At 36.8% G+C, this 27830-nt stretch overlaps 2 protein-coding genes across 4 annotated transcripts; one reads left to right on the top strand and one right to left on the bottom strand.

Moving 5' to 3' along the window:
• Positions 1 to 592: 592 nt before the first annotated feature.
• Positions 593 to 19240, bottom strand: LOC127638892 (ethanolamine kinase 1-like). 2 transcript variants are annotated; one of them, XM_052120620.1, is made up of 8 exons: positions 18977 to 19240; positions 16002 to 16261; positions 13267 to 13407; positions 10391 to 10533; positions 6664 to 6747; positions 5859 to 6019; positions 2762 to 2835; positions 593 to 2666 (listed from the first exon to the last, which is right to left on the bottom strand). In XM_052120620.1, the coding sequence occupies exons 1-8, from the start codon at positions 19121 to 19123 to the stop codon at positions 2594 to 2596; spliced, it is 1083 nt and encodes a 360-aa protein (XP_051976580.1). In that variant the 5' UTR covers positions 19124 to 19240; the 3' UTR covers positions 593 to 2593. The 2 variants fall into 2 exon arrangements, with proteins under 2 accessions (XP_051976580.1, XP_051976581.1); XM_052120621.1 differs by lacking the exons at positions 593 to 2666; positions 2762 to 2835 and adding an exon at positions 8894 to 8988 and having other exon boundaries at positions 5871 to 6019.
• Positions 19241 to 20916: 1676 nt separating this feature from the next.
• Positions 20917 to 27797, top strand: LOC127638894 (serine-threonine kinase receptor-associated protein-like). Of its 2 annotated transcripts, none has more exons than XM_052120622.1 (10): positions 20917 to 21058; positions 22448 to 22572; positions 22732 to 22867; positions 23019 to 23100; positions 23208 to 23280; positions 23439 to 23538; positions 23708 to 23845; positions 24219 to 24355; positions 24918 to 25067; positions 27094 to 27797. In XM_052120622.1, exons 1-10 carry the CDS (start codon positions 21027 to 21029, stop codon positions 27153 to 27155), a joined length of 1035 nt encoding a protein of 344 aa, XP_051976582.1. In that variant the 5' UTR covers positions 20917 to 21026; the 3' UTR covers positions 27156 to 27797. The 2 variants fall into 2 exon arrangements, with proteins under 2 accessions (XP_051976582.1, XP_051976583.1); XM_052120623.1 differs by lacking the exon at positions 20917 to 21058 and adding an exon at positions 22049 to 22293.
• Positions 27798 to 27830: the final 33 nt, after the last annotated feature.

Raw genomic sequence — 27830 nt, 5'->3', positions numbered from 1 at the left:
ATTCTTGATAATAATTTTTGTATTGTTTTCCTGTAAAAATATCTAAAAATCCTTAAAACAAGATCACTTTTGATTCATCTTGTTTTAGAAACAACACTGCATGAGATATTTAGGTTTTTCTGAGAATATATTTTTAACGTGTATTTTGTCTTACTGTACTAGCAGAGTTTTTATAGTCAAAACAAGTGAAAAAAAAAATCTACCAGTACTGAAGAAGTAATCCAAAGTATTTAGAATAATTTACTGACCTTGAGTAATCTAACATAATGTTACAAATTACATTTTACAGCATGTATTCTGTAGTGGAATACATTTTAAAAGTAACCCTACCATTCCTGTCTATATATATATATATATATATATATATATATATATATATATATATATATATATATATTTACTGATAGTACCTTTTATATTAAAGACCTACAAAGTTCTTTAAAATGTTTTGCTGACTTTCTTAAAAATAAATGCCACTTGCTTTGATATTTTGTTAAATAACAAAAAGATACAAATAAATTAAGTGTGGCCAAAATAAATTATTTTTTAATGAAATTCCAGACAAAGGAACGAGGCAATTAAAATGTGTAGAATTTTATTTCTGTTCACATGATTTGATACAGACTTTAAATGCAACACTTAAGGATTTCATCCCCAGATTATTAAATCTGATGAACAGTACATTTGTTTAGGGAAAAAAACATGGACATAGTTTAAACAAAGATTTTTTTTAACAGTTTGTTTACATTTGAACATATAGCTAACACCTACAGTAAAACTGCCAGTAGATACTTGCATGAGGCAATTCAGTACAAAGTACGACGTTCACAGAAGTATTTCATTTGCTGAAAGTTTGGAACTTCCTGTCACATTCTGTTTCATACAAATTATAAAGAGTGCAAAGAAATCAGTTAATTTCAGTAATAGCTAGCTGTTAGATGTTTCCCAATATTAGGATCTTTGTACACATTTCTGAGCATATTATTACGTTATATTACTCATAAAATGAAGAAGAAAAAATGTAGCATTCTGTGATCCTTGACAGTTACCAAAGAATTGGCATATAAAAAGAAGCATATCTCAGAATTAAAAAAAAACAACAACCAGATTTCACAGTTTCTAGTATTTACAGTATTGTATATGGTTGTTTGTAATATGGGCAAACTGACACTGGAATACAGAGGTAAATGAGATGCAGCCAAGCAATGCAAAGGTAAGCACTTAGTCTCAGAGCTGAGATTTGCACTTGAAAACACCTTGGTCACACTTTATATTACATTGTTCATGCAAGTACTAAGTAATATTAATGAACATGTAGTTACTATTTAATTACTGCAGAGCTACTTGTTATTGTAATAGTTATTATAATTACAACAGAAATATGTGTAACAGGGACACTGTAAAATGAAGTGCTACTAAAATCTCTACTCCCACCATTTCAGGCAGAAAGAGAGGTAAAATGAGGACTGATTGTGTTCTCAAAAAATTGAGCAAACAAGGCATCTAGCCATTGTGGAGTAAGTGGAGTTCAGAGTAAGAATTGAAAGCTTTATTGGGTCCAGCGGGCGATACCATCATTAAGGCCTCTGGGAGAACAGTTCATCCATTAAAAACAGTTCACCAATACCTCCCAGACAAACATAAAGCAGCTCACTAGCGGTCTCATTTAAATAAGTATAAAAAAAAACAAACACCTTTCAAACAGTTAATATCACCCCATATATTTATCTATGTGGGAAAATATACTGTGCATCATGTACAAAGCATGAAATATCAGCACTTCGGTGTGGGCTTCAGATTAGCCACCAACTCATTGTAGCCATGGCTGAGAAAACATTGAGAAAATGAATGAATACGGTACAGTGGTTCACAGCGACAGAATTTGGGAGGAATCTTAATTCGGAAACAATGACGCATCTATTGGTCCCTGAATTACACATCTTACCACATCTGTGCCAGGAATAACCCTTGTAAAAAGGGCAGACAGGCCTGAAGTTTGCCATTCAGACAGAACCACATAGCATCAGTGACTCTCTGTACAGTAACCAAAAGTTTCCTTACAGTACACAGATTTCTTCCCTTAAAAATTTGTGTAAACAAGTAGGAATGAAAAATAAACCAAGTGGCCCTTCTCTCTCTTTTTTGCATGATATTTATTGTTACTGAGGTCCTCTGATGGAAAGTGGATTGGTATCTACGGAGGGTAGGTAAGGGGTTTCTTTATTTCATATTCTCCAGGGCTCTTTAAATACACGGGCAAGTCAAGGCTCCAGAGTAAGCCTCCTTATATTGTGCGTGGTAGCAGAGTGCCAGTTGTTTGCTGGCAATAGCACTTCACTGGCATTGTTGGAAAACTAGGGCACTAGGGTGACTTCTTTTTTTAACAGACCTTAGGTTTTTGGCTTTCTATAACACTAAAACCAACCATATGAGGTGTTGAGTTCAAACGTGATTGGGGGCTTGTGTAAAGTGATATGTTCAGAAAGGTAAATGCAGTGTTCAGTCTACAAAACCGAAGAGCTCTCCAGCTAGTCCTTGTGTCCACCAGAGGGAGCCCTTCACTAGAGAGTAGTGCAAACCGTAACCTGAGAAATTATTCTGGAAGGTTGAGTGATGTGACTTCCGGCTTCATCTTGAAGTACTGGCTGAAACGGAGAACTGCGTATCTGCAAAAAGCATAATTTATGATGAAGAGTGAGAATGTATAGTTTGAAACTGGATTGTATTGAGAATTCATGTTGAAGAGTAAGTGAAAACTCACCCCAAGAAGTCAAAGTCAATGGTGGAGTATTGAGCCTGGATTAACGCCCACAGTCCCCAGAAGAAGTGAGATGCCTGTGGCGAATGAAAGCCAGAGCAATTAGGATAAATGAGGATAGCTTTTACAATATATATATATATATATATATACACACACACACACACACACACCACACACACACACACATATATATATACATACAAACACAAGCAGGCCCATGCACAGACATTTTGAGGGGCAGTGGCTCAAACTGAGAAAAAAAAAAATATTTTTTCATCACATGATGCACCTGCTTGCTTGCTGGTGTTTTGAATCCAACTTTGCAAAGAAACACTCTCTTTAGCAGCCTCCCTCCACTTCACTTTCTGTATCATCTTTTTTGTGAAAGTGTGGTACTATTAAAAGTGTGCAACACACAATTTGAACATAATCAATATACAAAGCATAGTGTGATGCCTGATATGCAGACCTGGTGTTATTGAATTACGCAGTTAATTTCCAAGGTTACTTATAGGTTAACTGTATAGGACTAACATAGGCTTTATATCCTGTATGTATGCATACTTTAATACACCATAAATAGTAGAAAACAGCTTGCCTCATATATTCAGTTCAGCAACAGTAAGGGCTCCCTTTATTATTCTTTATCATATATATTAAAACTTTATGATTTAGCTGTGCATCAATTGTAGTAATTGGACAGACCACTGTTAAGTTTAAATAACAACAATAGGAAAGAAAAGTATAATTTTTTAGGAACTTACATTAGCTCTGTTATCTGATTCTGACCATATGAACTAATGCATGTTTTTAACACATTTGGGCACGTTGAAGCAATGTCAATACTAATTCATGTGCATTTTTGACGCATTTGGACCTGCTCAAGTGTCAAGCGCCTCTCCCTGTCGCTCCTGATCCGCTGCCTTGCAAAACAGGTAAATCTCAAGAAGAGATTTTTGCTTTGTGGCATAATTTTCCTTAAAAATTTATAAATTTCATGAGATTTTAGACAGTCATGAAAATCATCCTGTCCAAATGCAATAATTTGTTCTAAATTATTTGAATCAGCATAAATTAGCATTCAGTTAACATTTAACTAATCCAATAAAGTAATATAAATGTCAGTACTATTTAATATATTTAAAAAATATATATATTCATTAATTATTAAAATATTGTTTTATTACAAATCTTGTACAGATATTGTTTGTATTTTATGTATATTCCATTTATAAATATATGTTTTAACTTTTAATATATTTTAATAGTTTTTAAATATTGCACATTTATTATAAATATATATATATATCCAATTACAGTACACTGAAAAAAAATTATTAATTAATTAAATTAATTGTTTCATACGACTCAAAAATATTACAATTTTAAGGGTTTGATCAGGTGGAAATAGCTCTGAAATGTAACAAGAATTGTTTTGTTTTGTTTTTTGTTTTTTGACCAAGATTATTAGATTATTAATTTTTTGCATTATTGATATAAGAAACTATGTCATGAAAATAATGTCACAATGTAATAATCTTAATGGACCTAAAAATATGCTTCATTTTCTATATGCAAAATAAATAGATGGTTTCTTTTTCTCTCTCCAGAAAATTCTTTTTTGAGAATCACCCTGATACTGGAGTCAATTGCGACAGATTGTATGTTATTGTTGCTTAGAAACATTTGGCCTACGCCTTCCTAAGCAAAGACTATTTTCTTTCAGTGCACACATTACAAAGGGAAAAAAAGAACTGCATGAAATATATTTGTGTTGATTCTGGATCATTGACAGTTATGTAAAAGCTTATAAAATGTGGCGTACATTTCTAGAATCTATCATGTGAATAAAAATCACGTGATTGCTGGCCCATAATAATCTCGCTATCCTATCCTGTTTTTTGCTAAACTACACAGGAAAATGTTTGTCTCTGCCAATGGCAAAGGTCCCAAACCCCCTCACAATCTTTGAGCAACTGCAGACCAACTTTTGTAAAACACCATGTAAAGATAATGTGTACACATCAGTTAGGGCAACACAGCTCAATTTAGGACCCCTGTTTAAGAACACAGCCCAGGGATCAGTACCTACAAATTAGTTCTGCCATGTTCACATCTGAAATGTAACAGAAATATTCAAGATGATGACTTAAAGAGGACTAAAGACAGGGTTTTTACACCTTTTAAATCAATTTCCATGGCTTTTGATTTTAATATATCATTTTATAGAGATTGCACTCACATAGAGCCATTTCTAACTGAAAAAATGTATTGGATCCAAACGCATCGTATACAACAAATAGAAACTACCAAATTATGTGTATACCAAATTTCCTGATATTTCTAGATTTTCCATGACTGTGGGAACCCTATAAAGAAAATTTCCCACCAAATCTGGTTCAGATCTGTCCTTGTTTTCTTCAGATTTCCAATTACAAAAACATTAAGGCAGCAAAACACCAAGCTTTTACACTGTACGAATTTCTGGCATCTGTTTGTCATATCTCTCAAGGTCTCTCTCAGGGACACAAGAGAAAACAGTACCTCCCTTGGTTTTGGTCATCATATCGCAATGCCAAAGAATGAGGTTTTACTATTATTTTATTGTTTTTTTGTCTTTTCCCCCAAATAAATCAAAATTTTAAAATTGCTCTATCTGCCCTGCTTTTAACATGTCTATTGATCATAAAACAGATTGTGTGAGTTTAAACTGGATACTAAATGAGTTTTCCACCCTGATGTAAATATCATCATCAAGAAACATCTAAACTGCAGGTGTGCAACACAATCATCAAAGAATGACCTGCACACACACAAATACACACATTTACATCTCAGTCAGAGTGGCCAGGATGTCAAGGCTCTTTCTTAGACAACCTGCAATTGCTTTTCATTCCTTTGTCTCTGATTCAATCACTTCTGTAATGCTCATGACCTAACTGCTAAATAGTTAAACTGAACATGATGCTAAAATTCTGATTGTTATTAAAGAAAGCAATGAAATAAAAAAAGGCCAGTGTTTAGTTTGGCAGGGTACACATGGATCAGAATGTCACAATTCAAAAAACAAAGAAGATAAAATCTAGTTTCAACTCACTAAGGCGAAGCGGTTGACTTGCACGTATAGCACCTCCACTTCAGTGTTGGAGACATGTGAGCCCTGTGATTTGTACTCCTTGTAAGCCTCCAGATAGGCCCTGAGCCACTGCAACTGGAACTCTTGCCCAGGATACAGGCTGTAGTCCACCTCATTCAGACCTGTCAATCACCCAAATCCAAACCCAGTTAGGGCTATTGGCAACATATCTAATATTTACAATAGTTTGTGATGATTTTGCTAGCAAAACAAATTGATCAACATTGTGAATATGAATGATTTTAATGTGCTTTTTATTTGTCCATTAAGTTTTTTAAAGACTGAGTCTTTAGACTACTTTCGCAATCCCTCTTTGTCCTCTTGGACGTATAAATGTGTTAAGATGTTTTAACAGATTTACTCTATAGTTCAGTAGTAAAAATGTTGTTTATGTTGGTATCCGTGGAGTTTGATTTATTTTTGTAAATCAGTTCAAACATGCCTTGATGATTTTTAACAAGATTGTTACTATATCTACTTGGTTACAATTCTTAGGCCCAAAATACTGACTTTCAAAGCAAATTCCAAAACATAGAGATATTTATGTATATTGACTATCAGGAAAGTGCATGGTTTATTTATTTATATATATATATATATATATATATATATATATATATATATATATATATATATATATATATATATATTGGCTAGCCCTAAACACAATTACATCTTTGTGTCACTGACTACCTTGTTAAACAGGTTTCTCCACTCTGTTAATTTCTTTTATAGAATAGTTTAATTTCTGATCATATCACATTACCTGCAAATTCATTGAAGTGATTCCCAATGTCATAGGCTTGGTAATTGTACCCAGCATATTCGTAGTCAATGAATTTGACATTTTCTACAGGAGGGAAAACAAATGACAATTTGTTTACAAAAGTACACAAGATAACTGTCTTCTTAACCCTTTTTCTTTTTTACTGTAACATTCTATGCCTGTATTAGCAAACCAACACTACATGGGGTTTATCTGCAGTTTAAACTAATCACATCTGGGAAAAGGAGTAAGGATTTGCATTCTGGTGAAAGACAAGAGAGAGAGTCAACAAATAACAGAAACTGAAGACATGGGGACAGATTTCATGCATGTGTGGAATTAATAGCATGTTATATTTACATGAGTCAGCTGAGAGGAAAAGTGGAAAACTTGCAATCATGTTTTTTTTTTTTTCCCTTATTGAAGATATTTAGGTGATGTTTAAACTGGAAACAAGCACACTGGTTCCTGCTTGATTACAAAGTATGAATTGATTGGGAGAAAGCTATTGCAAGTTTTCAAAAATTTACACAAAATATCTTGACTTGAGAAAGAAAGAAAATGTGTCTCATGCAAACAGTGTTCTACTCTATAGGAGGAAACACAACAAAGTAAAGAAGAGAGCAAAAGTGAAGAGAGCAATATGGATATATTGTTCAGAGGAGTTGAGTTTACAGCCTTACAGACTGCAAAAATGGGAGAGATGGTCATACATGAAGGCCAGAGGGCTGGAAGGGCAGAGGAGGTAAAGGAGAGAAAATGGCCAACATCGGCATCTAGTAGCACATAGTCTGTATAGCATTGGTGTAGCAAGCAATGACTTAATCGGTGAAGTGATGTGGATAGAGCTAACTTCAGAATACATAGCCTTACTCCTATGAGACCATATAAATATGTGTAAGGCATTGTTTGTGTTGTCTTAAAGGGGGTCATATCATTTCATTTTTACCCAGATTTACTTGTATTTGTATTTGAATATATATGCTATAGGCTGTACTAGTTATTTACACTTGTTTTTATATTTTTGTAGTACTTTATTATTTTAATATTTTTTATTTTTTATTAATTATGCTTGGCACTGTTGAGCAAAGCAGGATCAAGAATTTCAGTCTACCTGTGCTTGCTTGTTGCATATAACAATATTAAACTTGAAACTATAATGTTAGTCAAGTATTTTTGTGCCAAAAACAGTAAGAATGTATCATTTACTTACACTCATGTTGTTGCAAACCCATATGACTCTTTATTCTGTCAAACAGAAAATGAAATTTTGAGGGGCCTGGGTAGCTTATCAAGTAAAGACGGCAACTACCACACGTGGAGTCGCAAGTACGAATCCAGGGCATGCTGAGTGACTCCAGTCAGGCTTCCTAAGCAACCAATTGGCCCAGTTGCTAGGGCTGGTAGAGTCATATTAGGTTAACCTTCTCGTGGTCGCTATAATGTGGTTCGCTCTCGGTGGGGCACATGGTGAGTTATGCGTAAATGTCGCGGAGAATAGCGTGAAGCCTCCACACATGCTACATTTCCGCGGAAACCCACTCAACAAGCCACGTGATAAGATGCGTTGATTGACAGTCAACTCAGGCAACTCAGATTCGTCCTCAGCCACCCTGATTGAGGCGAGTCACTACGCCACCACAAGGACCTAAAGCGCATTGGGAATTGGGCATTCCAAATTGGGGAGAAAAGGGGAGAGTGTATAGTGTTAGCCTGTCTCCATTCACTTCCATTGTATAGAAAAAAGATGCCATGAAATTAAATGGTGACTGAGGCTATTCTGTTCAACCTCTCCTTTTGTGTTCAACAGAAAAACGAAAGTCATACAGGTTTGTAACAACATGAGGGTGAGTAAAGAATTAAAGAATTGTATCCCTTTAAGTCACCAAATAGGCGTCATTGATGTGCTAATGTGTTTAAATTGATTCATCTGTGCAAAGTCACGTACGTTTCTGAGTAATTTTTGCAGCTATGTTTCAACAAATAGTTTTTTATAGACTGGAGAGGAAGTTTGAGTTTTGAAAGTATGTGTTCATGCTCTTTTTTTTCCCTCAAAAGATCTGATATGACCCCTTTAAAACGACACCACTGCCTGTTCTTTGAAATGAGTGTGCCTATGTGTTTACATGTGTGTTTAACTTTAAATTGCCTTGCATATATGTGTAAAAAAAGTTTGATTGACATTGGACAGAAGTGTTGGTCTACAGAAAGAGACACGTGAGGTGGTTACCGGACCCGGTGGCGTCCTAGCGGGACACACTGAACACCTCCAGTCAGTGGCTATAGCCCTGTGCAGCAGATGAAGAGATTTGGGCAAACTCACATCTGTCACAGAACACACACAGCTTCACTGCAGAGAGGCCACTGGGCACCTCCCTCTTTAAGAACAAACACGGCTCATCTTATAAACGCACACCCCCACCACACAGTATCCCATTGGTCGATTATCCAGCCAATGAGGCCACGAGTTACTGCCTCAGTGCAAATGCTATGGTGGCTTCCTGTACAGGTCAAGCCTGTGGGACTCTCAAACTTATTTGACTCCCTGAGTGAAAACGAAAGGAAAGAAAAACAAAAGCAAGTACAGTTGCGGAAAGCTTTGCTGTTGCGTAACATTTTGCTCTCTATTTCTCTTTGTGTGGAGGGGGCTGAAAGTACAGTGTAGTAAAAAAATCTTTTAAAAACATTCTGTTGTGAAAACTTTCTCCCACCCCTCAGTGTACGTATTAAAAGCTAGCTAGAGGAAGTGGCTTGGCATTCTTTCTTTTTTTTCTGAAGATGTCGCCTCCTTCCTCTCTGAAAGTTATGGTTTGTGAAGTTCAAATACAAACAAGTGCCCAAAGGTTGTAGCTGCCCCCAAACCATGCTCTTGAACCAAATTTCCATGACTGATATGCTAATCTGTTTTTGGGAATTATTTACTCATCCAAGAACAGCTTTTAAAGGAACAGTTCCCCAAAAAAGAAAATTAGGATAATTTTGTATCTCTTATATTCTACAAAAACCAAATGACTTTTTTCTTCCATGGAACCCAAAAGGAGATGTTAGGCAGAATGCTAAACTTATTCACCCATTCACTTACATTACATACAATGAAAATGAATGGTGACTAAGGCTTTCTTTCTGCTTAATATTTGTTTTTGTGTTCAACAGAAGAAAGTGATTTTCAGCAACATGTGGTTTGGTAAATTTGTGTGAACTATCTTTTTAAGGGCAACTGCTACCTTTAGTTGGCACTGTGGCTGATATGTGCTGATGATAATCAGTTTGACTGCTGCTGCTGCCTCTTAAAAAAAAAAACCCCAGAGAGACAGGAAGTCTAGATTTTCCCACAACTACTGTGGCAGAGCAGCCATTTTCTCACTTGCTCACTCTCTACCAAGTCAACACTCACATTCATTCTCTGCAGCCTGTCATTTAGGTAGCTGCATACCGTCGCCAGTTTCTACTGCATGAAGATTTTAAACAACATCACAGCAACATTCCCCCAAAAGCAAGACAAACACACATTTGCTTTTGATTTAAAGACAAGAAAACACATTTTATGGAAACCAGTGGATTCTTCTGGTCCTTGGATGAGAATGTAATTTAAGGATTCTTTAGGGAAGGGCATCCATACTACATTTCTGAGGTGAAAACACTAAATTCAAGCCTACCTGAGGCAGGGGGGTTGGTGAAACAAACGCCACTGTGGCTGAAGGAAGCTGGTAGGGTTTGTTGGACTCACCTTCCTCTTGGTGGAAGATGATGTTCTTACAGAGCAGGTCGTTGTGGCAAAGAACAACTGGGGAACCCAGATTAGAAAGGCTATGCTGAAGCCAGATCATCTCATCTCTAAGACACACAGCACTGGGGACCTCACTGTTCAGCCTTGTAAAAGAGGACACAGACATCAATAAAAAAAACACACTTTCTTTTGGAAAATGTTAATAAAACTTAATTGTTACATGTTGTTTTCTTTTCTAATAAGGAACTAAATGCATTTTGACAAGAAAGGAAGTACATATTGTATAGAGTCAAATAATCTGCAATTATTCGAGATTAACTATGAAAAATCATGTGATTAATCCCGATTAAATATTTTCATCGACCGACAGCACACACATATATATATATATATATATATATATATATATATATATATATATATATATATATATATATATATATATATATATTTCTAAGCATATGTAATATGTATGGCAATCGCTAACATTTTTTAATCAAATTAATTCATGACTTGCTGATTAATTAATCGTAATTAATCACATACATCATTGTTTGCTGAGAAAGGCCCCCAAATAAAGATTATTTATATATATATATATATATAATGTATAATAATTCAAATATTTATAATATCTATAATAAATCATAATATGGATTGAAATTCAGTTTGAAATAAATTGCATTATTTTGGCAGATGAATAAAGCATTGATTAGACAATATAAAAATTGTTTATTGTTTAAATTGTTTACAAATATATTGTTTGTTTTATTCTCATATCATTGAACAAGCCTACAGTTTACAGCAATCTGTTTTGCACCGAGTTTGTCAATATATCCAGCTCTCACAGTATGCGTTCTTGTGTTTTTTTAATTATCGCTCTATGAACATGGGCGTGCCTCAGACGGACATGTTTGGACCATTTCACTGGTATTCAGCATCATAAGGACTGCATTTTTAGAAAGTATTCTGTTGTGTTTCGCCCACCTGCTTCTGCTTCCTCAGAGTGAACGAATCTCATTCTTTGGCTGCGCTGCTGGTGAGGTTTGTTGTGGCGCGCTGCCACCTATTCACGCAGCTCGCAAAAACAGATGTACTTCAAACTTGAAAAAGTCGGTGATTTCGCTTGCTGACATCTCTACTACTGTTTCATGTACCATAATAATCATTGGAAGATCTCTATGCCCACTTGCAGCTTGGAAAATCTGTACTTTTTAGTTATCCGTACTCAGGGGGAATGATTAATTGCGTAACTTTTTTAAGCCGTTATTTTTTGATAATTAATCATACTAAATTAACGCATTTTATCGCCAACCCTAGTTGATTGTGTGCATAAAATGTGATTTTGCTATGTTTACACGTCCTACGTTTACGCCAAACACTTTTGAGGTGTTTGACTTTTGAAAATGCTCTCTAGAACTGCATATTTTGGGTGAAGATGATGTTTAAGTAAACTGAGTCTTAAATAAAAATGGTTCAGTGTGTGGACGTTGCCTTTCCCAAACCATAAAATATATATTTTCTTCAGTTTAGATTAAAAAACAACAACTTTGCTTTAATTATGAATTGATATTCCAATTAAGGATGTTCCCATAATTCCAAAAATGAACGTTTTGCCATATTTAGCTCACTTTTGAGGACAATCTATAACTATAGCTTAGTATGTACAAAGGACAAAGATCCCCCATTTAGCCTTAACAGACTGTAGGGGCAAGTGCTGTTAGCAAGCACCTATGAAGGTGCGGAACAGTACACAAGGGGATGGGTGCCCAGCACCACACCCGACTGCCTTTGTCTCCCCAGTGGCGATGTTTACACACCACACCAGGTACTCATTTTTAGGCTGATTCAACCTAGGGGAGGCCCGGGACCAGTTCTGATAATCCTCACTGGTGTTGGCCATGAGCGGGAATCGAACTTGGGTCCGTAGCGCAGACACATTCCACACCTGCCTTCTTCACGTAGTAAATTATATTATCTTAAAAACCTTCTTTTCAGAGTGGAATTATACGAAACATATCAGAATACATAAGAGACAACTTTTCAAAAGCATTAAAAGTTACAACAAAGGCATTGGAACAGTAAGATTTTTGAGTTTATAAATTGTAAAGTTACCATAAAGACACTGTATTGGTGTGTTATTTGCAGGTGTTACTTTTTGCAGGTGCTAGATAGCACACATTGATCCTTTTTTACTTGAAATGATTAATGATGCTTTCTAAACTTCAAGTATTAAACTTTGTCCTGTGCCTCGTCCTGCTCTGTTTGTTCCATGGACGTGAATAATTACCTAACGTCATGCGGCTTGTTGAAGAGAGGTGAGCTATTACTTTTCTAACCGATAAGATTTTAATGAAAAGAAGTACCAGTAGGTACTTGTAGTCATATCTAGGTTCCAGATTTCTCAGAGACTTGAGTGTGTGCTCTCTTGGTTTGGGTCAGTAAGCAACCACCAAGAATGCCCTACTTATAACCACTCGGAATGCTTTAGCAACTGCATAAAAATGCCCTAGCAAATGAAAGCAAACTTAGTTTTGCACAGGTAAACACAATATTTTCTTTAGAAATATATCAAAAAAACTTTTTCAAATTACATGACCACCTGCTAAATTGATTATCAGGCATTTAGATGTATTTCTGCTTCATGACTGACAGCTTAATGGTTGTTGCCTTGAACTTGTTCTTGTGCAAATAAGTCTATCTGTGTGTGTACCACATGCCATGACAAAATGAGTCATGTAACATTAGGTGGGCTTTTAAACCACAATGAGAACAGAGCTTATTTACTTAGGAATTATAAAAGAAATGTCATACATCAAAAGAATCTCATATATTTTCTGTAATTCAAATGGGATTTAATCATTAAATTTTCTCACCTTTGGTCCATCTCAGGGTCCTTAAAGTGTGTAGGAACAAGTGAAAAGAACTTGCTTATCTTCAGCCAGAGGTCTGACTGTGGCACCCAACCATTATGGGCGTGTATGGCATGGTACTTGGCCATCTGCCTTGCAATGAGCCTGTAAAATATGAAAATTATAACATGCATATGAAACATACTTTGCAATTCTGATGATTTAGCTGCGAGCAAAACATTGCTATGTTTCTTTGAGCATCCTGACCAACCTGATACACTGGCTCAACCAATGGTGTGAGTTTGGGAAATTACTATCTGTTTGCCGACCAATGGCAGACGGAAAGGGGGAGATGAAAGGGTGGTTGGGTTAGGAAATCTTTAAAAACAGCCTTTATTTTTGCAATAAAACAGTGAAAACAGTAAAAACAAATATTGCACTCCCACTTTATCAGCCATCTTGTTTCCATAAGTATTTTTCACATTAATTTCTTCTATAAATGTTTCATAAAACACATAAAAGCCATGAACCAAACCAACCAGCTCTAAAGTGAATCACAACATTACACACTTTAATTTGAAGCAAGAACGTATTTGAGAATCAGAGGCAAAGGTACAAGACATGAAGCATTGGGAATCCTGTACTCAATCTAAAAATAAAAAGTTTTAAGTATGGAATCAATATTTCTTTTGTTTACTGCCAAATATTCAGTCATATACAAATACAGTATATAAGTTAGTGATGGCCATTTTGTCTACTCGAGTACTCAGGACTAATTACTCGTCGAGAACTCGAGGGCCAATGACATGTGCATAACTGTATATTTAATAACATGTCTCACAAACTTCTTTGGCTGCAGCGCTGCATCTTGTTGTTCCAGTTTATCATCTATGAATTATTATAGGCTGTTATAAAATAATCTGTTTTAATGGACTTGGACTTGTCATGGACTCAGATGCATTTTTACTCTAACTTGTCTCGGACTCGAGCCTTTGGGACTCTGTATTTTTTCAGAGTCCAGGGCATTTGATTTGTGATGCAATTAACTCTGTCTGCAAGCAGTTGTAGCACCCTCTGATGTCGTAGACGTAGCCAGAGTTTGTTTCACCATGTTGACATATGTTGACATATGCTTGAATGTTACTACAGAGACTGCTGTATAACATCGATTAACAAGGTGGCTGGCACGATAAACACATAAAGATAGGTATGTAACCAATGTACTAGAAACTACAAGGCAGTTTCGCATGGCACGGGACCTGACAACTGGTAAAGTCGCATGCACCGTTTGTGCTGTTAAGACGGTGCTCGCATTGCGGTTTCGTCTTAGTTAAGAACTTCATTAAGTCGTCACCCACATCATGTTTCTCACAGTTTACTAAAACAAAATAAAAAATCTGAAAAATATTATTAATATTGGGCTATTAAGTCTATTTAGGCATAATGTATCATTGTACATATGTAGGCATCTGTAGTCTCTTCTGGTCCAGTGTTTTCAACTTAAGCTGATCCTTGATAAATTAACTGTAACTTTTTAAATAGTCAAGGAATCAATTGTAATTGTTAAAGTAGACTGCAACTCTGAAAAACAGATAAACAGCTCCTTATTGTTTTTCTATTTTAAAAGCATTGACGAGCTGCTTAAAATATATTATTTTACAGTTTTTTCCACAATAAAATCCCCAATGAAATATGAAGTTATTTCAGGCAGTGAAATGTTTTGTTTATAATTGAATTATAGATTGGGTGACCAGATGTCCAGGATATTACACAGGACAGTACTGGTTTTTGGTAGGGTCACTGAATTTTTCTTCTTAAATTAAATCTCCTCATTGTCCTTCTCGCTATTGTCTCTGGTATCATGTGCAGAGAAGATAATACATTTTGTTGCGTCGCACGTTGATTTGATGATACATTCATTCTAGTCTTCAGCTGAAATGCATCTAGTTACCATGGCAATGACATCATGCGCTCCATGTCATCCTGTCAGTTAGCACAAATGCCCAAAATAACGCAAAAATGCATGTCTTCACGCAACACCTGAAAATGTAAGCAGGTTGTTTTCTGAATGTTCATTTCCCCCACGAACAAAATAATTTTGTGTCACAAAAGTACAAGTTCACCTCAATCGACAACATTTGTGACTCAACTATGTTGAGTACCACAAAATATTATTTAGACTCATCCGTACTTTTCTTTAAAAAAAGTGAGGCACTTAAAATTGAAGTGAATGTGGCAAATATTAACTTTAAAATACTAACTTTTTCAAAAGTATAGCCACAAGACATAAAGAATATGCAAGTAAACATGATTGTAACTTCTTTGCTATGGAGATGTAATGTCAACAAAACTTAAAACCAAAAACGACTATAAAAATTATGATATAAACAACTTCACAGCTCAAATACCTATTCTATTTTATTTAATTTTTTTACATTAGTTTTATTTCAAATATGATGAGATCTCGTATATGATTCTGCCAGTGACAAATTGAGCCATGATGTTTCTCACTAATATGCAAAGAACAGTCTGTTAAATAATCCTATTGGCAAAAGGACATAAATACATTTTTAATCAAAACACACTGTAAAACTTTTTGGGGTTACACACATCACAAATGGAAATTGAGGGTTACCACAATCTTTCAGTGTTACGCAAAATACTTTCATGGCTGGTAAGAAATATTTATGGCCAGTCCATTTTCTCAATGCCCCCTATGTGACAGTTTGTTGATTGCTCTGTGTTTGTGGGTGTCTAACCTGAAGAGGGCTGGGCTGCGGATGTGCTCCGGCTCCAGGGCCACGCCCTGCAGAAACTCATAGCACAGGCCGTTATTGAAAGTACAGTAGAGGCGTGGAGCGCAGCGATGGGCCTGGAGAACTCGGAAGCTCTTCACTTCATTCTCACGGTCCACAAACAGTTCCGTCTTGTTCCCGTAGACACGAACCAGGACCACGTTCTGCATGGAGCCACCAACATAGCAGCCCATCAGTTTGTTCGTGATACCGTCAGTGAAGGACTGCAGAAAGAGGAAAGGTCGTCTTTATCAGCTTGCTTAGCTGGTTTGAGGTTAACCTTTAGCGGTCTTCATTAAAAAAAAACCTTTGTTAGCATCAGCTTCACATGCTTTTAAAAGTTCCTTTTCTGTTTTTTCACCACCAAGTCAGCTGACAAGAAATCACACACTTGAGGAATGCAGATTTAGGTAGTAAACATCTATCTATACAAAAATGCTACATAAGCCGTCTAACCAAATTCTCACATTCAAGTCAAACTCTTTTCCAAAACGTTCCCTGTCAGTGTGGCTGTAACATAGGCAGCTGTCATTTTAACTAAATTACAATTAACCTCACTTTACTGTTAGTTTACAAATGTAGGTGTGTGTCTCAGGTGTCACATGAGTTTATGTTTAATGGGAATCCAGCACAAAAGCAGGCGAACTCCATGTCACAGAGCTGAACAAATTTGCTTTGCAAACTAATGTAAATGGAGTGTGTTCGGAAAGCCAAGCATTCCAGGGCACAATCATCTGCACTTTCTGGGATTGGCTGGCAGTGGGCAGAACGTCAGGAATTTTATTTTGACTAGGGGTCTGGCATGTGTTGTGTACCCTGTTCTGTTTGAAACTTGATGAAAACAACCCAATACATATCATTTTTTCCCTCCCATTTGCGATGAGTCACACTCCTACCAGCTCTGTTTATACAAGGAAGTGCTCTTACCCACCTGAAGGCTAAAACATTTTTAATCTTCCAAGAATATTGATACAGATTGCTGACTTTTCATCTGAATTGAGTTTTAAAAGACAAGTTTGTTACAAAGTCATTTGGGAATGTGATTATATGTAATACGTAGTCTATTTGTGCATTGGGTTAACTTCAAAATTGTCATAAAAATATACTTTTTGTTTAGGATTGCCAAGTGACAAGCCAGTTTTATTGGCCTAAAAACTGAGTGCTATCTTAAAACGACTACAATAATCCCTTCTACTGCGATAAGAAAGGAATTCAGTTGCAAAATCCACAGAACCCCAATCACACTATACTGGTATCTCTATACAAAAGATGTACTGAGGAGGTTCAATCCGATGCAATGACTAAGCACCTGAAAAACTTGATTCAAGGTGTTTCCACGGTCGCAAATCTAAAGAAAAGATACCTCTCTCCATAGTTCTCAACACCAACAAGGCAACAGAAACCTTACCCATCTCATTGACAATTATCAAGGCTGTGGTCAATAGTCAACACATTCAGGTTCCTGAGTTAGTGGAACTGGTTTGTTCTGTATCCTAGGATTCCAAGACAGTCTTTGAGACTAGACTCAAAACAGTGAAAAAAGAAAAAGGAGTAGCCTATTATTAGTCACGTGAAGTGCTACTTCATTCATGTGTTCTCGGAAAAGTTGATTCAGCGAAATGGGATGTTCAGTCATTAAAGCATTTTTTGCCTTCAGCGGTTTGTGAAGAGGTGTCCTCTACTGTAGTCTTGAATCCACCTACCTCAAGTTAATCAATGAAGTATGAATACAGACAGAACTCTCTGGGGCATACACAGTAGGCTAAGTGGTAACCTGCAATTGTGAATTTAAGGAGCCATTTCTACCTGATCTAAACCTTCAAATTAGTTTTGTTGGGTTGTTGTAACCTAATGCACCCAGGTTGATTCAGACATGTTAGATAATATTGTTGACTCAAATAAAAACTGTTAATTTAGATGTGATCACATGAGGCACATTTTTAGGTTAACATTTTTTTCAGTCTAGTGTCATCACCATCATGCCAGTCTCAGTAATACAGTAATAAAACTATGCTGCACAACTATGTGGGCTAACTTATTTGGCTTAATTTTAGAAATGAGGAATGTTGCATGACCACAATGCATTACTGCTAACAGAGAAAAATTTTAAGTTTTGCTTTAATATGTTCCTCATACTGGTTTGACATCTGGTCAGTGTTAACTTCTCTGTCCTGAATAGGAGCTAGGACAGTCCATCAATGCAATTAAGGTGTTAAATGGGGTAGCAAATTAAGTCACAAAATGGGGCTTCTTAATGTATAAATCATAAATCATATTAAATCAATTAAATCATACACATAATTATATCATACACAAAACCTGTGCAAATAATAAACTAGTTTATTAACTAGATGTACTTTAACTAGATTAATTGTAATTACACATCAACGAACCATTTTAAGCTCGATAACTCGATGTGACATATTTAAACCACAAGAGTTATGCGTGATCAGGAATACAACACACACACACACACACACACACACACACACACACACACGAATGCCATAAAGCTGGTACGCATTAAATAACATATAAAAGATTTGCATAAAAAAAAGAAAATCCAGGAATCCACCACCCAGACACTCCACTTTATGATTTTACAGTTATACGTTTTCTTTACAAGAATTACAGCTGCAATTGTCTTATATGCTATCGTAAAATACGTTATTGCATGCATGCACGAGCAAAAGCAATAGGATTTCGTGCAAGAGTGTTATAACAAGTGCTTTGACAGCTCGCATTGGTTGGTGAGTCTTCTGAAATCCATGGTGCTAATGGGTCCTTCTAGTGACGCAGCTGGCAACACGCTTAAATTCGTTTCTGCATTATGTAATGCGTGAACAAGCTGCTTTCAGTACATGACGGCTTTCTTCTTCGAGTGGGGTCAACGTGCGACCGCTCAAATCGCAAGTGATGAGGAAAGACATCAGAATTACCTTAATTTTGACCTCCGAGGGTTTCCAGAGGGGTCTTAGAGTCTTGATCAGTTTCAGCGCCCCGGCTCTGAAATCGTGCTCGTCTACGGTCACGTCTAATTTTGGAACCACAGGCGCGCCTTCAGGGACATGAATGTAATTGGCCATAGCTGTAACCGCTTGCTTGCACTGCTCTTAACGTAACATACGGCGAGGAAGATTCAATGAATGCGAAAAATAAAGCAGGGTGTAGATTTAAATTCAGGTCTTGCACGGTCACGCCTCCAGTGGTGTTTATTTCGCGAATGAATCATTCGATTGAAACGGTTCTTTTTAATGACTCGGTTGATTCGGTTCGTAAAGTGTTCGTAGTTCACTCGAACTAGCTAGGTACTGTTGTTTAAATTAGTGTTGATCGTTCTTATTCATTTAAATAGACAATACAGGTATGCCAATCCTGCCATGACAAAAGGACAACCAGTGGAACAGGAATCCGACGGGACATTTACAAAAACACTGTGCTACAGGCATTAAATGGCAAGCATAAGAAACTGCTATTATTTATAATTACATTTTTATTTTTACTGTTTTATTGCATTTTTATTTATGTATGTATTGTAACTGTGTGTAAATGTGAACCTATACATATTTATTGTTACTTTGGTATGTAACGTTTTTTTTTTTTACCATGCCCATAAAGTTATTTGAATCTTTAATCTCAAAACTCCTTTATATTAGGACCTTTATACACCTTTTTATCTGTCATTCACAGCCTTGTTTCACCTGTCAAAAAAACACATATGAATAAGTCAAGGCAATCCAAGTTTATTTATATAGCACATTTCATACACAATGGCAATTCAAGTTGCTTATATAAATTTCATAATAAGCTCGACTATTGGGAGGGTGTGATTTTGAAATCATAAACAACTCATATCAACATCCGCATTACCTTCTAAAGGTAATCTATGATAAACCGCGGTATTTTACGACAAATATATTACGTTTGAGCGATGACTCGAGCGAATCGGTTTATTGAAGTGAATCATTCAAAAGGACTGCTATAATGAATCAAAATTCTAATCTCGTAGCAGATGATTCCACCCCTGTGTGTTAGGAATCTCTCGCAGTGCATTCTGGTACTATGTGACTCACACACTGCTATACATCAAAGCTTTCATAATACCAAAGTTTTTGTAGCAAGTCAGTCCACTGTCGGCCATCTTTGGAACACCCTCGGGAAGCTATTTCCAGTCATGCCAATGCAGCTCCTATTTACTTGAATGGGGGATCACCGTGAAACAGTTGGTCAAGATGACGATCTAAGATACATTTTCAAATCAGCAATAAAATGTGATGATACTGGAATCATAAATGGTGCTTATTAACCTCATGTTACACTAAAACACGCAATTTTCGTCATCACGTCATCTTTCAGGGTTTAGAATATCGAATGGCCCTCAGAAGTATTTTCAAAGACATTCAGTCAGTGGCAACTTCAGCGGATTATTATAGGAAGTCGTTACCGTGAAAATGAATATTTTAGTGCGCATCAATTTATTTATTTATTTTAATATAATTATTATATATTTTTATAGAAATATGTGGTTTTATTATTAATTTGATAATTTATTCATTATTATTTTATACAAAATTATGTAGAAAGATATATAGAGTAGTTATTGATTGATAGAAGCCTATGGGCTTATAATGGTAGTTTTACTTTATCAAGCTATTTTTATTTGTATTATTTTTTTTATCCATTTATTTATTTTCCAGTCTTTCTAGAAATTTCTACCTGGGCTTTCTAACAGGTACTGTACACGTCCAATGGCACCTGAGACTATCATGAGATCAAAGAAGATACGTCAGGTTAACATCACTGGGTGTTATGTAACATCAGAACTTTACAACAGTGAGGTTCAGAGAGAGGTTTCCATTTTGTCATTTTTATGTAAAGCATTTATAGCCGCATCCTGCTGCCAGGTGTAAGCAGAGTCTCTAGCAAGTCAGTCCACTGTCGGCCATCTTTGGATAACTCTCGAGAGGTTATTTCCAGTCATGCCGATGCATGAATGGAGGAACACCAAAATCTCAAAAACGGTTGGTTAAGATTACGATCGAAGAACATAATTCAAATCAGAAATAACATTTTATAATATTGGAAACATAAATTGTGCTTCTTTACCTCATATTACTCTAAAACACAAATCTCCGGCTTGTATAGCTAATGCGCAAGCGCGTTAGCGAGTTGATTGACAGGCGATGTCTGCATCAAAATGGTGACGAGCTCTTTTAACGGTAAGGCGGGACTTTCTTTCTACAGCGTAGAGCTCCGTTGTTGAGCCACCTTTTTTCTCAGACAGGATGACGCGTTTTCACCATATTTAGCAGCGTAAATCTTGCAATTATCTTATATGATACTTTTTTATTATTATTTAGTGTAAGTTTATAACATTATGCTTTGTGTTATATTACCCTGGGATTTGTTTACCACAGTTGCGAGGTGACGGCTGCTGAGAGTGACAGTAAATTTGGCATCTTCATTCATTTTACTGTCTTAATCCACCGCTCTCTATTTTTTCCTCTTCTAGAAAGTCATTCAAATGTAATAGTGGATTTTTTTTCTTTTGCTCTTGGAGCAAATGGGTTAGTGAAAATACTATTTGCAGTGGTCTCTCATTCACTCCCATTCACTTCTGTCGAAATTTACCCTGCAAACGTTTACTTCCGCGTTCCAAAACCTGGATTATGGAAAAATTTGTTTTTCTCCCATTCATTTAAATACAAGTGGCCCGTCTCTGCTAAATAATCTTTGGTATAATGTCGTGACAGTGTATTCGACAAGAAGCGCACTTGTCTGTATCTTGAATGCATGTAGTTGCCTGCAGGAGGCGCTCCTTAACTCAAACAATTTTACGTACTAGATAGCAAAGCAAGTCGTTTTTTAAAACAAAGGACATATAGCGTGTTTTTATAGTTACACTTTTAATTTACACATAACAAATTAAATATATAATAGTTAACACCACATTTCACACCGTTTACAAAATCTCAAATGACGCTGCAGCTCCTCACATGACACGACGCTGGCCAATCCCGTTGCGCCGCGGTCCGGAAATTATGGCGTCTCTTCACACTATTGCTTCCATTATGTTCCTGTAGCGTTAGCAAGGGCTCAAGTTTAGCTCACACACACTCACCCACACGAGTTGCACTTCGTGTAGCTGGTGGCACAGCACTGTAGCTGGGAGTGCATCTCTGAGCTATACAATCATCCTGACACTTATCTGGCCTAAGAGTTCTTGTGTTTGTCGTTGTTTTGCTGTCTTTGCAAGGTAATAATTGATTTTCTGACTAGCCAAGCTTGTGTTAGCCATCACATCTGTTCTACTCAGTGCTTTGTTGATATGATATTTTCTTGAATTATAAAATTCGTGCAGCTCTGTATTGTGAGTGGTCAAGATCTTGTGTATACTGTAATTTATCCAGGTCTCCTGTAAGTATGGCTATGAGACAGACTCCTCTCACTTGCTCTGGTCACACCAGACCTGTTGTGGATCTGGCGTTCAGTGGAATAACCCCTTATGGATATTTTCTTATCAGTGCTTGTAAAGGTAGGTTTTCTCTTGGACACTAGTTCCCCAATCAGTCGTTGTCAGTCAACCTGGATCCCTTGTTAAGAATTGAAAATGTAAAGCTGAAGAGCAAGCATATGTTTTATATAGGTGACTTTGTTTATTAGTTCATTTTCTTGTGTATCTTTCCCCATGTAGATGGCAAACCTATGTTGCGCCAAGGAGACACAGGGGACTGGATCGGGACGTTCTTGGGTCACAAGGGTGCTGTCTGGGGTGCCACCTTAAATAAAGATGCAACAAAAGCAGCTACGGCTGCAGCAGATTTTACAGCGTAAGTACAAGCACTAACAAAACAATGTGGGCCCTATTTAATAGAATTAATGTACATTGTAGGCACCCAGTATTATACCACCCATAAAAAAAACGCAGCTTTGGACACGGCAAAAGATACCTGTTCCCGTTTTTTTATTGAAATCATACAGAAAGGTGTGGGATGCTGTCACTGGAGATGAGGTCCTCACCCTTGCACACAAGCACATTGTGAAATCTGTGAACTTCACACAGGTAACAAGGATTCCACATAATTTTATTCTGACGCATGAATTAAAGGCAGGTTTATGTCTGACACAAGTACACCGACACTTGATTCACCAGCATATGGTTCTCAACAGGACAGTAATTGTCTCCTGACAGCGGGGAATGATAAAGTACTGCGCATCTATGACCTCAGCAAACCTGAAGCAGGTATGCACAGTACAGTCACGTGACATTGTTTTCTTCATTGCTGCTTTCCTTCGACTTTTTGTTCACAAGCCTAGAAAGATAGCCCATTTCCAAACCCAATCCCTGTTACAAATGCCAAAAATAAAACCTGTATGGCTATATGACATTTGTATTTGTAGAACCCCAGGAGATTGCAGGCCACACCTCTGCCATAAAGAAAGCTTTATGGTGTAACAATGACCAACAGATTCTCTCGGCTGCCGATGACAAAACAATCAGGTGTGTGTCCAAAATGGTACCGTCAGAACCATAGAACCTAAAAGTAGCCAGTGTATTTTGATCACCAGCTTCGTATTTGCAAGCTTTGCTTCTTTGCACATAGATCAAGGAAATAAGCAATACTGTGCTGATTTTCTTGCCTTGTCTTTTTGTATGATCTCATTTGTAGACTTTGGGACAAGAACACCAATGAGGCAGTGAAGACTCTTTCGTTTGATGCCTCTGTCAGCAGCATGGAGTATGTTCCCGACGGGGAGATTCTCGTCATCACTTATGGGAGAAATATCGCATTCTACAAAGCTCATAGGTAGACAGCTTTAACTCACTGCTCAAAGTGTGTTCATTTTAAAGGTATAGGGGCTTTCTTTCATGAAACATAATAGGAGATATTAGCCAGAATGGTAACCTCAGACACCATTTACTTTCATTGCATTTTTTCCCCATGCTATGTAAGTGACTGGTGACTAGGGCAAGAATTCTGCCTAACATCTCCTTTTGCCTTCCACAGAAGGAAGTCATATGGGTTTAGAGCAACATGAGGGTTAGTAAATGGCTATCCCTTTAAGACTAACCCTCAATCTGTCATGAAAATATTACCTTGAAGGCTGGGTTACCTTGAAAACATTGCCTTAAAAATATGATGAGAGCTGATAAAGCCAAAATGCTTCTGTTATCTGCAGTCTGGAACTGATTAAGACAGTAGATGCCCCTGCTTCCATTCACTCTGCCTCCCTTCACCCTGAGAAAGACTTCTTTGTTGCTGGAGGAGATGACTTCAAACTCTACAAATATGACTACACTACGAAAGAGGAAATAGGTCAGCATGTATTCACTTTTGTACAAATTAATAAGAAATTGTAATAAGAGAACTTTATCGTTATAAGAAACCACAGAGTATAAACGCAAATAGAAACCCCAATTTTGACCCATTCACATAACCCATCATGTTACAGCACAAAATGAGATGACTGGATTTTTTCCAATTTGTCTGGCACAATTTAACATTCACGCTGGCCGGCACCAAAATTTCTTAGCAGACACTCTGAGAGAGAGAGAGAGAGAGAGAGAGAGAGATACAGCATATACACTCCTTTCAAAACAGATAGTTGCAACATGCTCCAAAAAAGTTGGGACAGTCGTGTTTTTACCACTGTGCAACATCACAATTCTAAAAAACCATAAGCATTTGAGCACGTAAGACACAAGTGTAAGTTTAACTGATAGACTACAACCATTAAGCTAGCACAAATACACTTACTGTAATTACTCTCATCCACAAGAGATACATAATAATGTAAATTAAGGTGGGGGCATTACAGCCCATGAATATGTACATAGTTGTTCTTGCTTGGCAATAAAGTTATTTGTCTCCCCATCAGAGTCATATAAGGGCCACTTCGGGCCTGTACACTGTGTACGGTTTAGCCCTGACGGAGAGCTTTATGCCAGTGGCTCAGAAGATGGAACTCTGCGTCTGTGGCAGACTGCTGTAGGGAAAACATATGGCTTGTGGAAGTGTGTCCTGCCTGGTGAGTTTATCTAAATATAGCCTAAACAAATATTCAGGCTTGTTCCATTGTTAATCAAAAAAAGTCCTGCACTTAATTGGTATTGATACAGATTTTCCGATTCACAAGCTTTCGATTCGATATTGATTAATATGTTTATATTTCAGTTATAATGTCCCTTTTGCTTCCATGATAAATTATTTATAAATATTGTGAAATGAACTATACAGAGGACCTTATAACTAGGTACATTATGAAAATAATTCATTTTTTTGTCATTTACATCACATTTAACTCTTAATAATTAACAAATACATGATTTAATAATTATGATATTATGTTGCATATTATTTTTGTTACATGTTTGGCTGTATCATTTATACTATTTATAAGTATTTACATTGATTTGTTAAATACATGCTAAAAACTAGTACTGTCTCTTTAATAAAACAGACAATTCTGTAAAAAAGGTCTGTAAATGATCACATGGTAACGATAGAGACTCGAACAGCTTTACCTCATCCGTGCTATGAATAATTAGAATTAAATATTTATTTCTATTAACAACTGACTGTAAGAGTCATTATTCAATAGGCCCTTTCCCACCTGCAGTCCTGGTACATTTCCCTCAGTAACATTCTAGATGAGAACTCTTACGAGGAACTGAACACCTGAGGAGACTTTTCCCCTTTTGCATTTGCGTTCATAAAGTACCATCGTAGTGGCACCATCTGTTATCGACCATTTTTATTCTGACGTTATTTGCACACACACGTTTCAATAGCAACAACACTGACGGAGGACACCGGGATCGGAGCTACACTTTTGTTTGTTTAGGGCTGTTTTTATATTAACTTTGGCTGCATCAAAAGACTTCATCCGTCCTTATACAGCATCCAAAGGCAACATTTTCCAGTTTTCGGATGCAGCCTGTGTCTTCAGGTTAGAGTTTTAACTGGCCTTGTGAGGCGTGCTCCGTGCTGCAGCCAGAGAGATGAGACGAGGCGGTGAAAAGCACTCTTTGACCGTGCTGAACTCCGCAGACAACATGTTGAAAATTCACTATAAGCCTACTTATCAACACGATCTTCTACAATAAAGGCTTTTATAACTCAACATAAATTACTGTACTGAAATACTCACTCATTGACTTAAAAAAACAGTCTTGATTCAAGTTAACAACACCGTAAAAGGCACTCAATACTTCTATTATGTAAACTAGATTTAATGACATTTAGTGTATAATAAAGTTCAATTACCCACTCTCGATAAATACCTGATTATTTATATCCATCATCCCAGGAAATCCGTTCGGATACTTTATTTCTGTTAAGGGAATTGTAAAATTAGTGCAATCCTTTTAGTAGCAGGCTATCAGCTAGTTTGTATACTATGGTGGCTGTGGAGCTATTCTCCTTTCTCAATACAGGTTTTTGTCCAATCACGGGCTGCAGCACATTCCACAGTCTCCCTATACACCCTAAAATTATCTACCCCAGAGTAGGAGATAAAAATGTCCCCTAAAAGAGCTTCCGAGGAACTATAGTTCATTGGGTGTGAAAGTGATGAAAAGCATTGGTCCTGTGGAAAAGTACATTAAACAGGCTTTAGTACCACCAGTGGGAAAGGCACTAATGACAAGTGGGTTGCGAAGATCTCATCTTTGGACACCCAGTACAATTTAAACTCTCAACTGCTAAATAATTAATGACTATTCTACACAATTACTGGTGAGTGAAATCTAAACATTTACCAGCCAGTTGCCAGATATGCACATTTTAGTCGCATGGCGCAAAATTTGGTTGCAAATGATTTCCTACCATTGTTCTAGAGTGTTGCGCATAGAATAAAACATCAGAATCAATATCAAGGTTCAATTGAAGATCGTGTTGCATCAATCTGTTTTTACCCACTGCTAGTTGTCGTTTTTCTATTTGAAAGTCCCCCAGAGATCTGGAATAGGCTTCATATGTGGCTTTCTGAAAGCAGATCTATTGTTAAAATTCCATAACTTGCAGAATACTAAACACTTTTCTGTTCCTTACAGAGGAGCTGTCATCAGAGAACTCTGAAGCACTGTACTGCCCTCCAGCAGAGATCAAGGCCTGAGTTTGGGGAGGAAGACAAGGCAGCAAAAGAGGTCACACGAGAGGTCAGCGGATGGGATGGGACAAGGAAACCACACCCCAGCAAAGTGCTGTGCCACCAACCTTCATCACTTGAGACGACCGTATTGCCGAGCATGACTTGGAATGTGGAGAACATCAAACATACATACGCACATATTGTGGAAGTGAGCATCAGGAGATAGTGGTAGAGCTGAGAGCGCTGGCATAGATGCTAATCCTCTAGCTGCCTGCTCTTTCTTTGATGCCCATGATAAACCGGTCGGCTCCTTTGTAGCGGTCTTTTTCTACAGCACTGCGATCACTTTGGTTAAGATTTCATTTTTTGTTTTGGTGTTACATCATGTGCTATTAGTACATTTGTTTCTTTTTTTAAAGGAATGTTCAAGAGCTCATGTTCAATTCTATGGCATCCCTTGGTGGAAATGGTCCTAAGGAACACGTTATTCAAATGTTATTCAATAGTAGTGTGAACTTGTGGTAAATGTTTTCCCCATGAGAGAACCCGGATGCTGGGAAATATGTAAACTGCAAATATGTAAAGCTTAAAAGTGACTTCAGTTCTTTAATAATTTGTCTGTTTGCTAAATGACAAGTTGTATAATTTGGCCAATAAAATGTTGGTTACATAACGTGTCATATGCTACATTTTTGTTTG

This window comes from Xyrauchen texanus, chromosome 47 (genome assembly GCF_025860055.1).
Source record: "Xyrauchen texanus isolate HMW12.3.18 chromosome 47, RBS_HiC_50CHRs, whole genome shotgun sequence".
NCBI lineage: Eukaryota > Metazoa > Chordata > Actinopteri > Cypriniformes > Catostomidae > Xyrauchen > Xyrauchen texanus.
The sequence above is the reverse complement of the archived record's forward strand: the minus strand, read 5'-3'. Positions and strand labels throughout refer to the sequence as shown.

What these genes read in the sequence shown, in the direction of transcription:
- LOC127638894 (XM_052120622.1), top strand. Translation starts at nt 21,027, where the DNA reads ATGAATGGAGGAACACCAAAATCTCAAAAACG. An exon ending in ACACCAAAATCTCAAAAACG is followed by an intron (nt 21,059 to 22,447) that starts GTTGGTTAAGAT and finishes TAATTTATCCAG; the next exon opens with GTCTCCTGTAAGTATGGCTA. An exon ending in CCTCAGCAAACCTGAAGCAG is followed by an intron (nt 23,281 to 23,438) that starts GTATGCACAGTA and finishes TTGTATTTGTAG; the next exon opens with AACCCCAGGAGATTGCAGGC.
- LOC127638892 (XM_052120620.1), bottom strand. Translation starts at nt 19,123, where the DNA reads ATGGCCAATTACATTCATGTCCCTGAAGGCGCGCCTGTGGTTCCAAAA. An exon ending in CCTCGGAGGTCAAAATTAAG is followed by an intron (nt 16,262 to 18,976) that starts GTAATTCTGATG and finishes CTCTTTCTGCAG; the next exon opens with TCCTTCACTGACGGTATCAC. An exon ending in CATCTTCCACCAAGAGGAAG is followed by an intron (nt 6,748 to 10,390) that starts GTGAGTCCAACA and finishes TCCCTCCTGTAG; the next exon opens with AAAATGTCAAATTCATTGAC.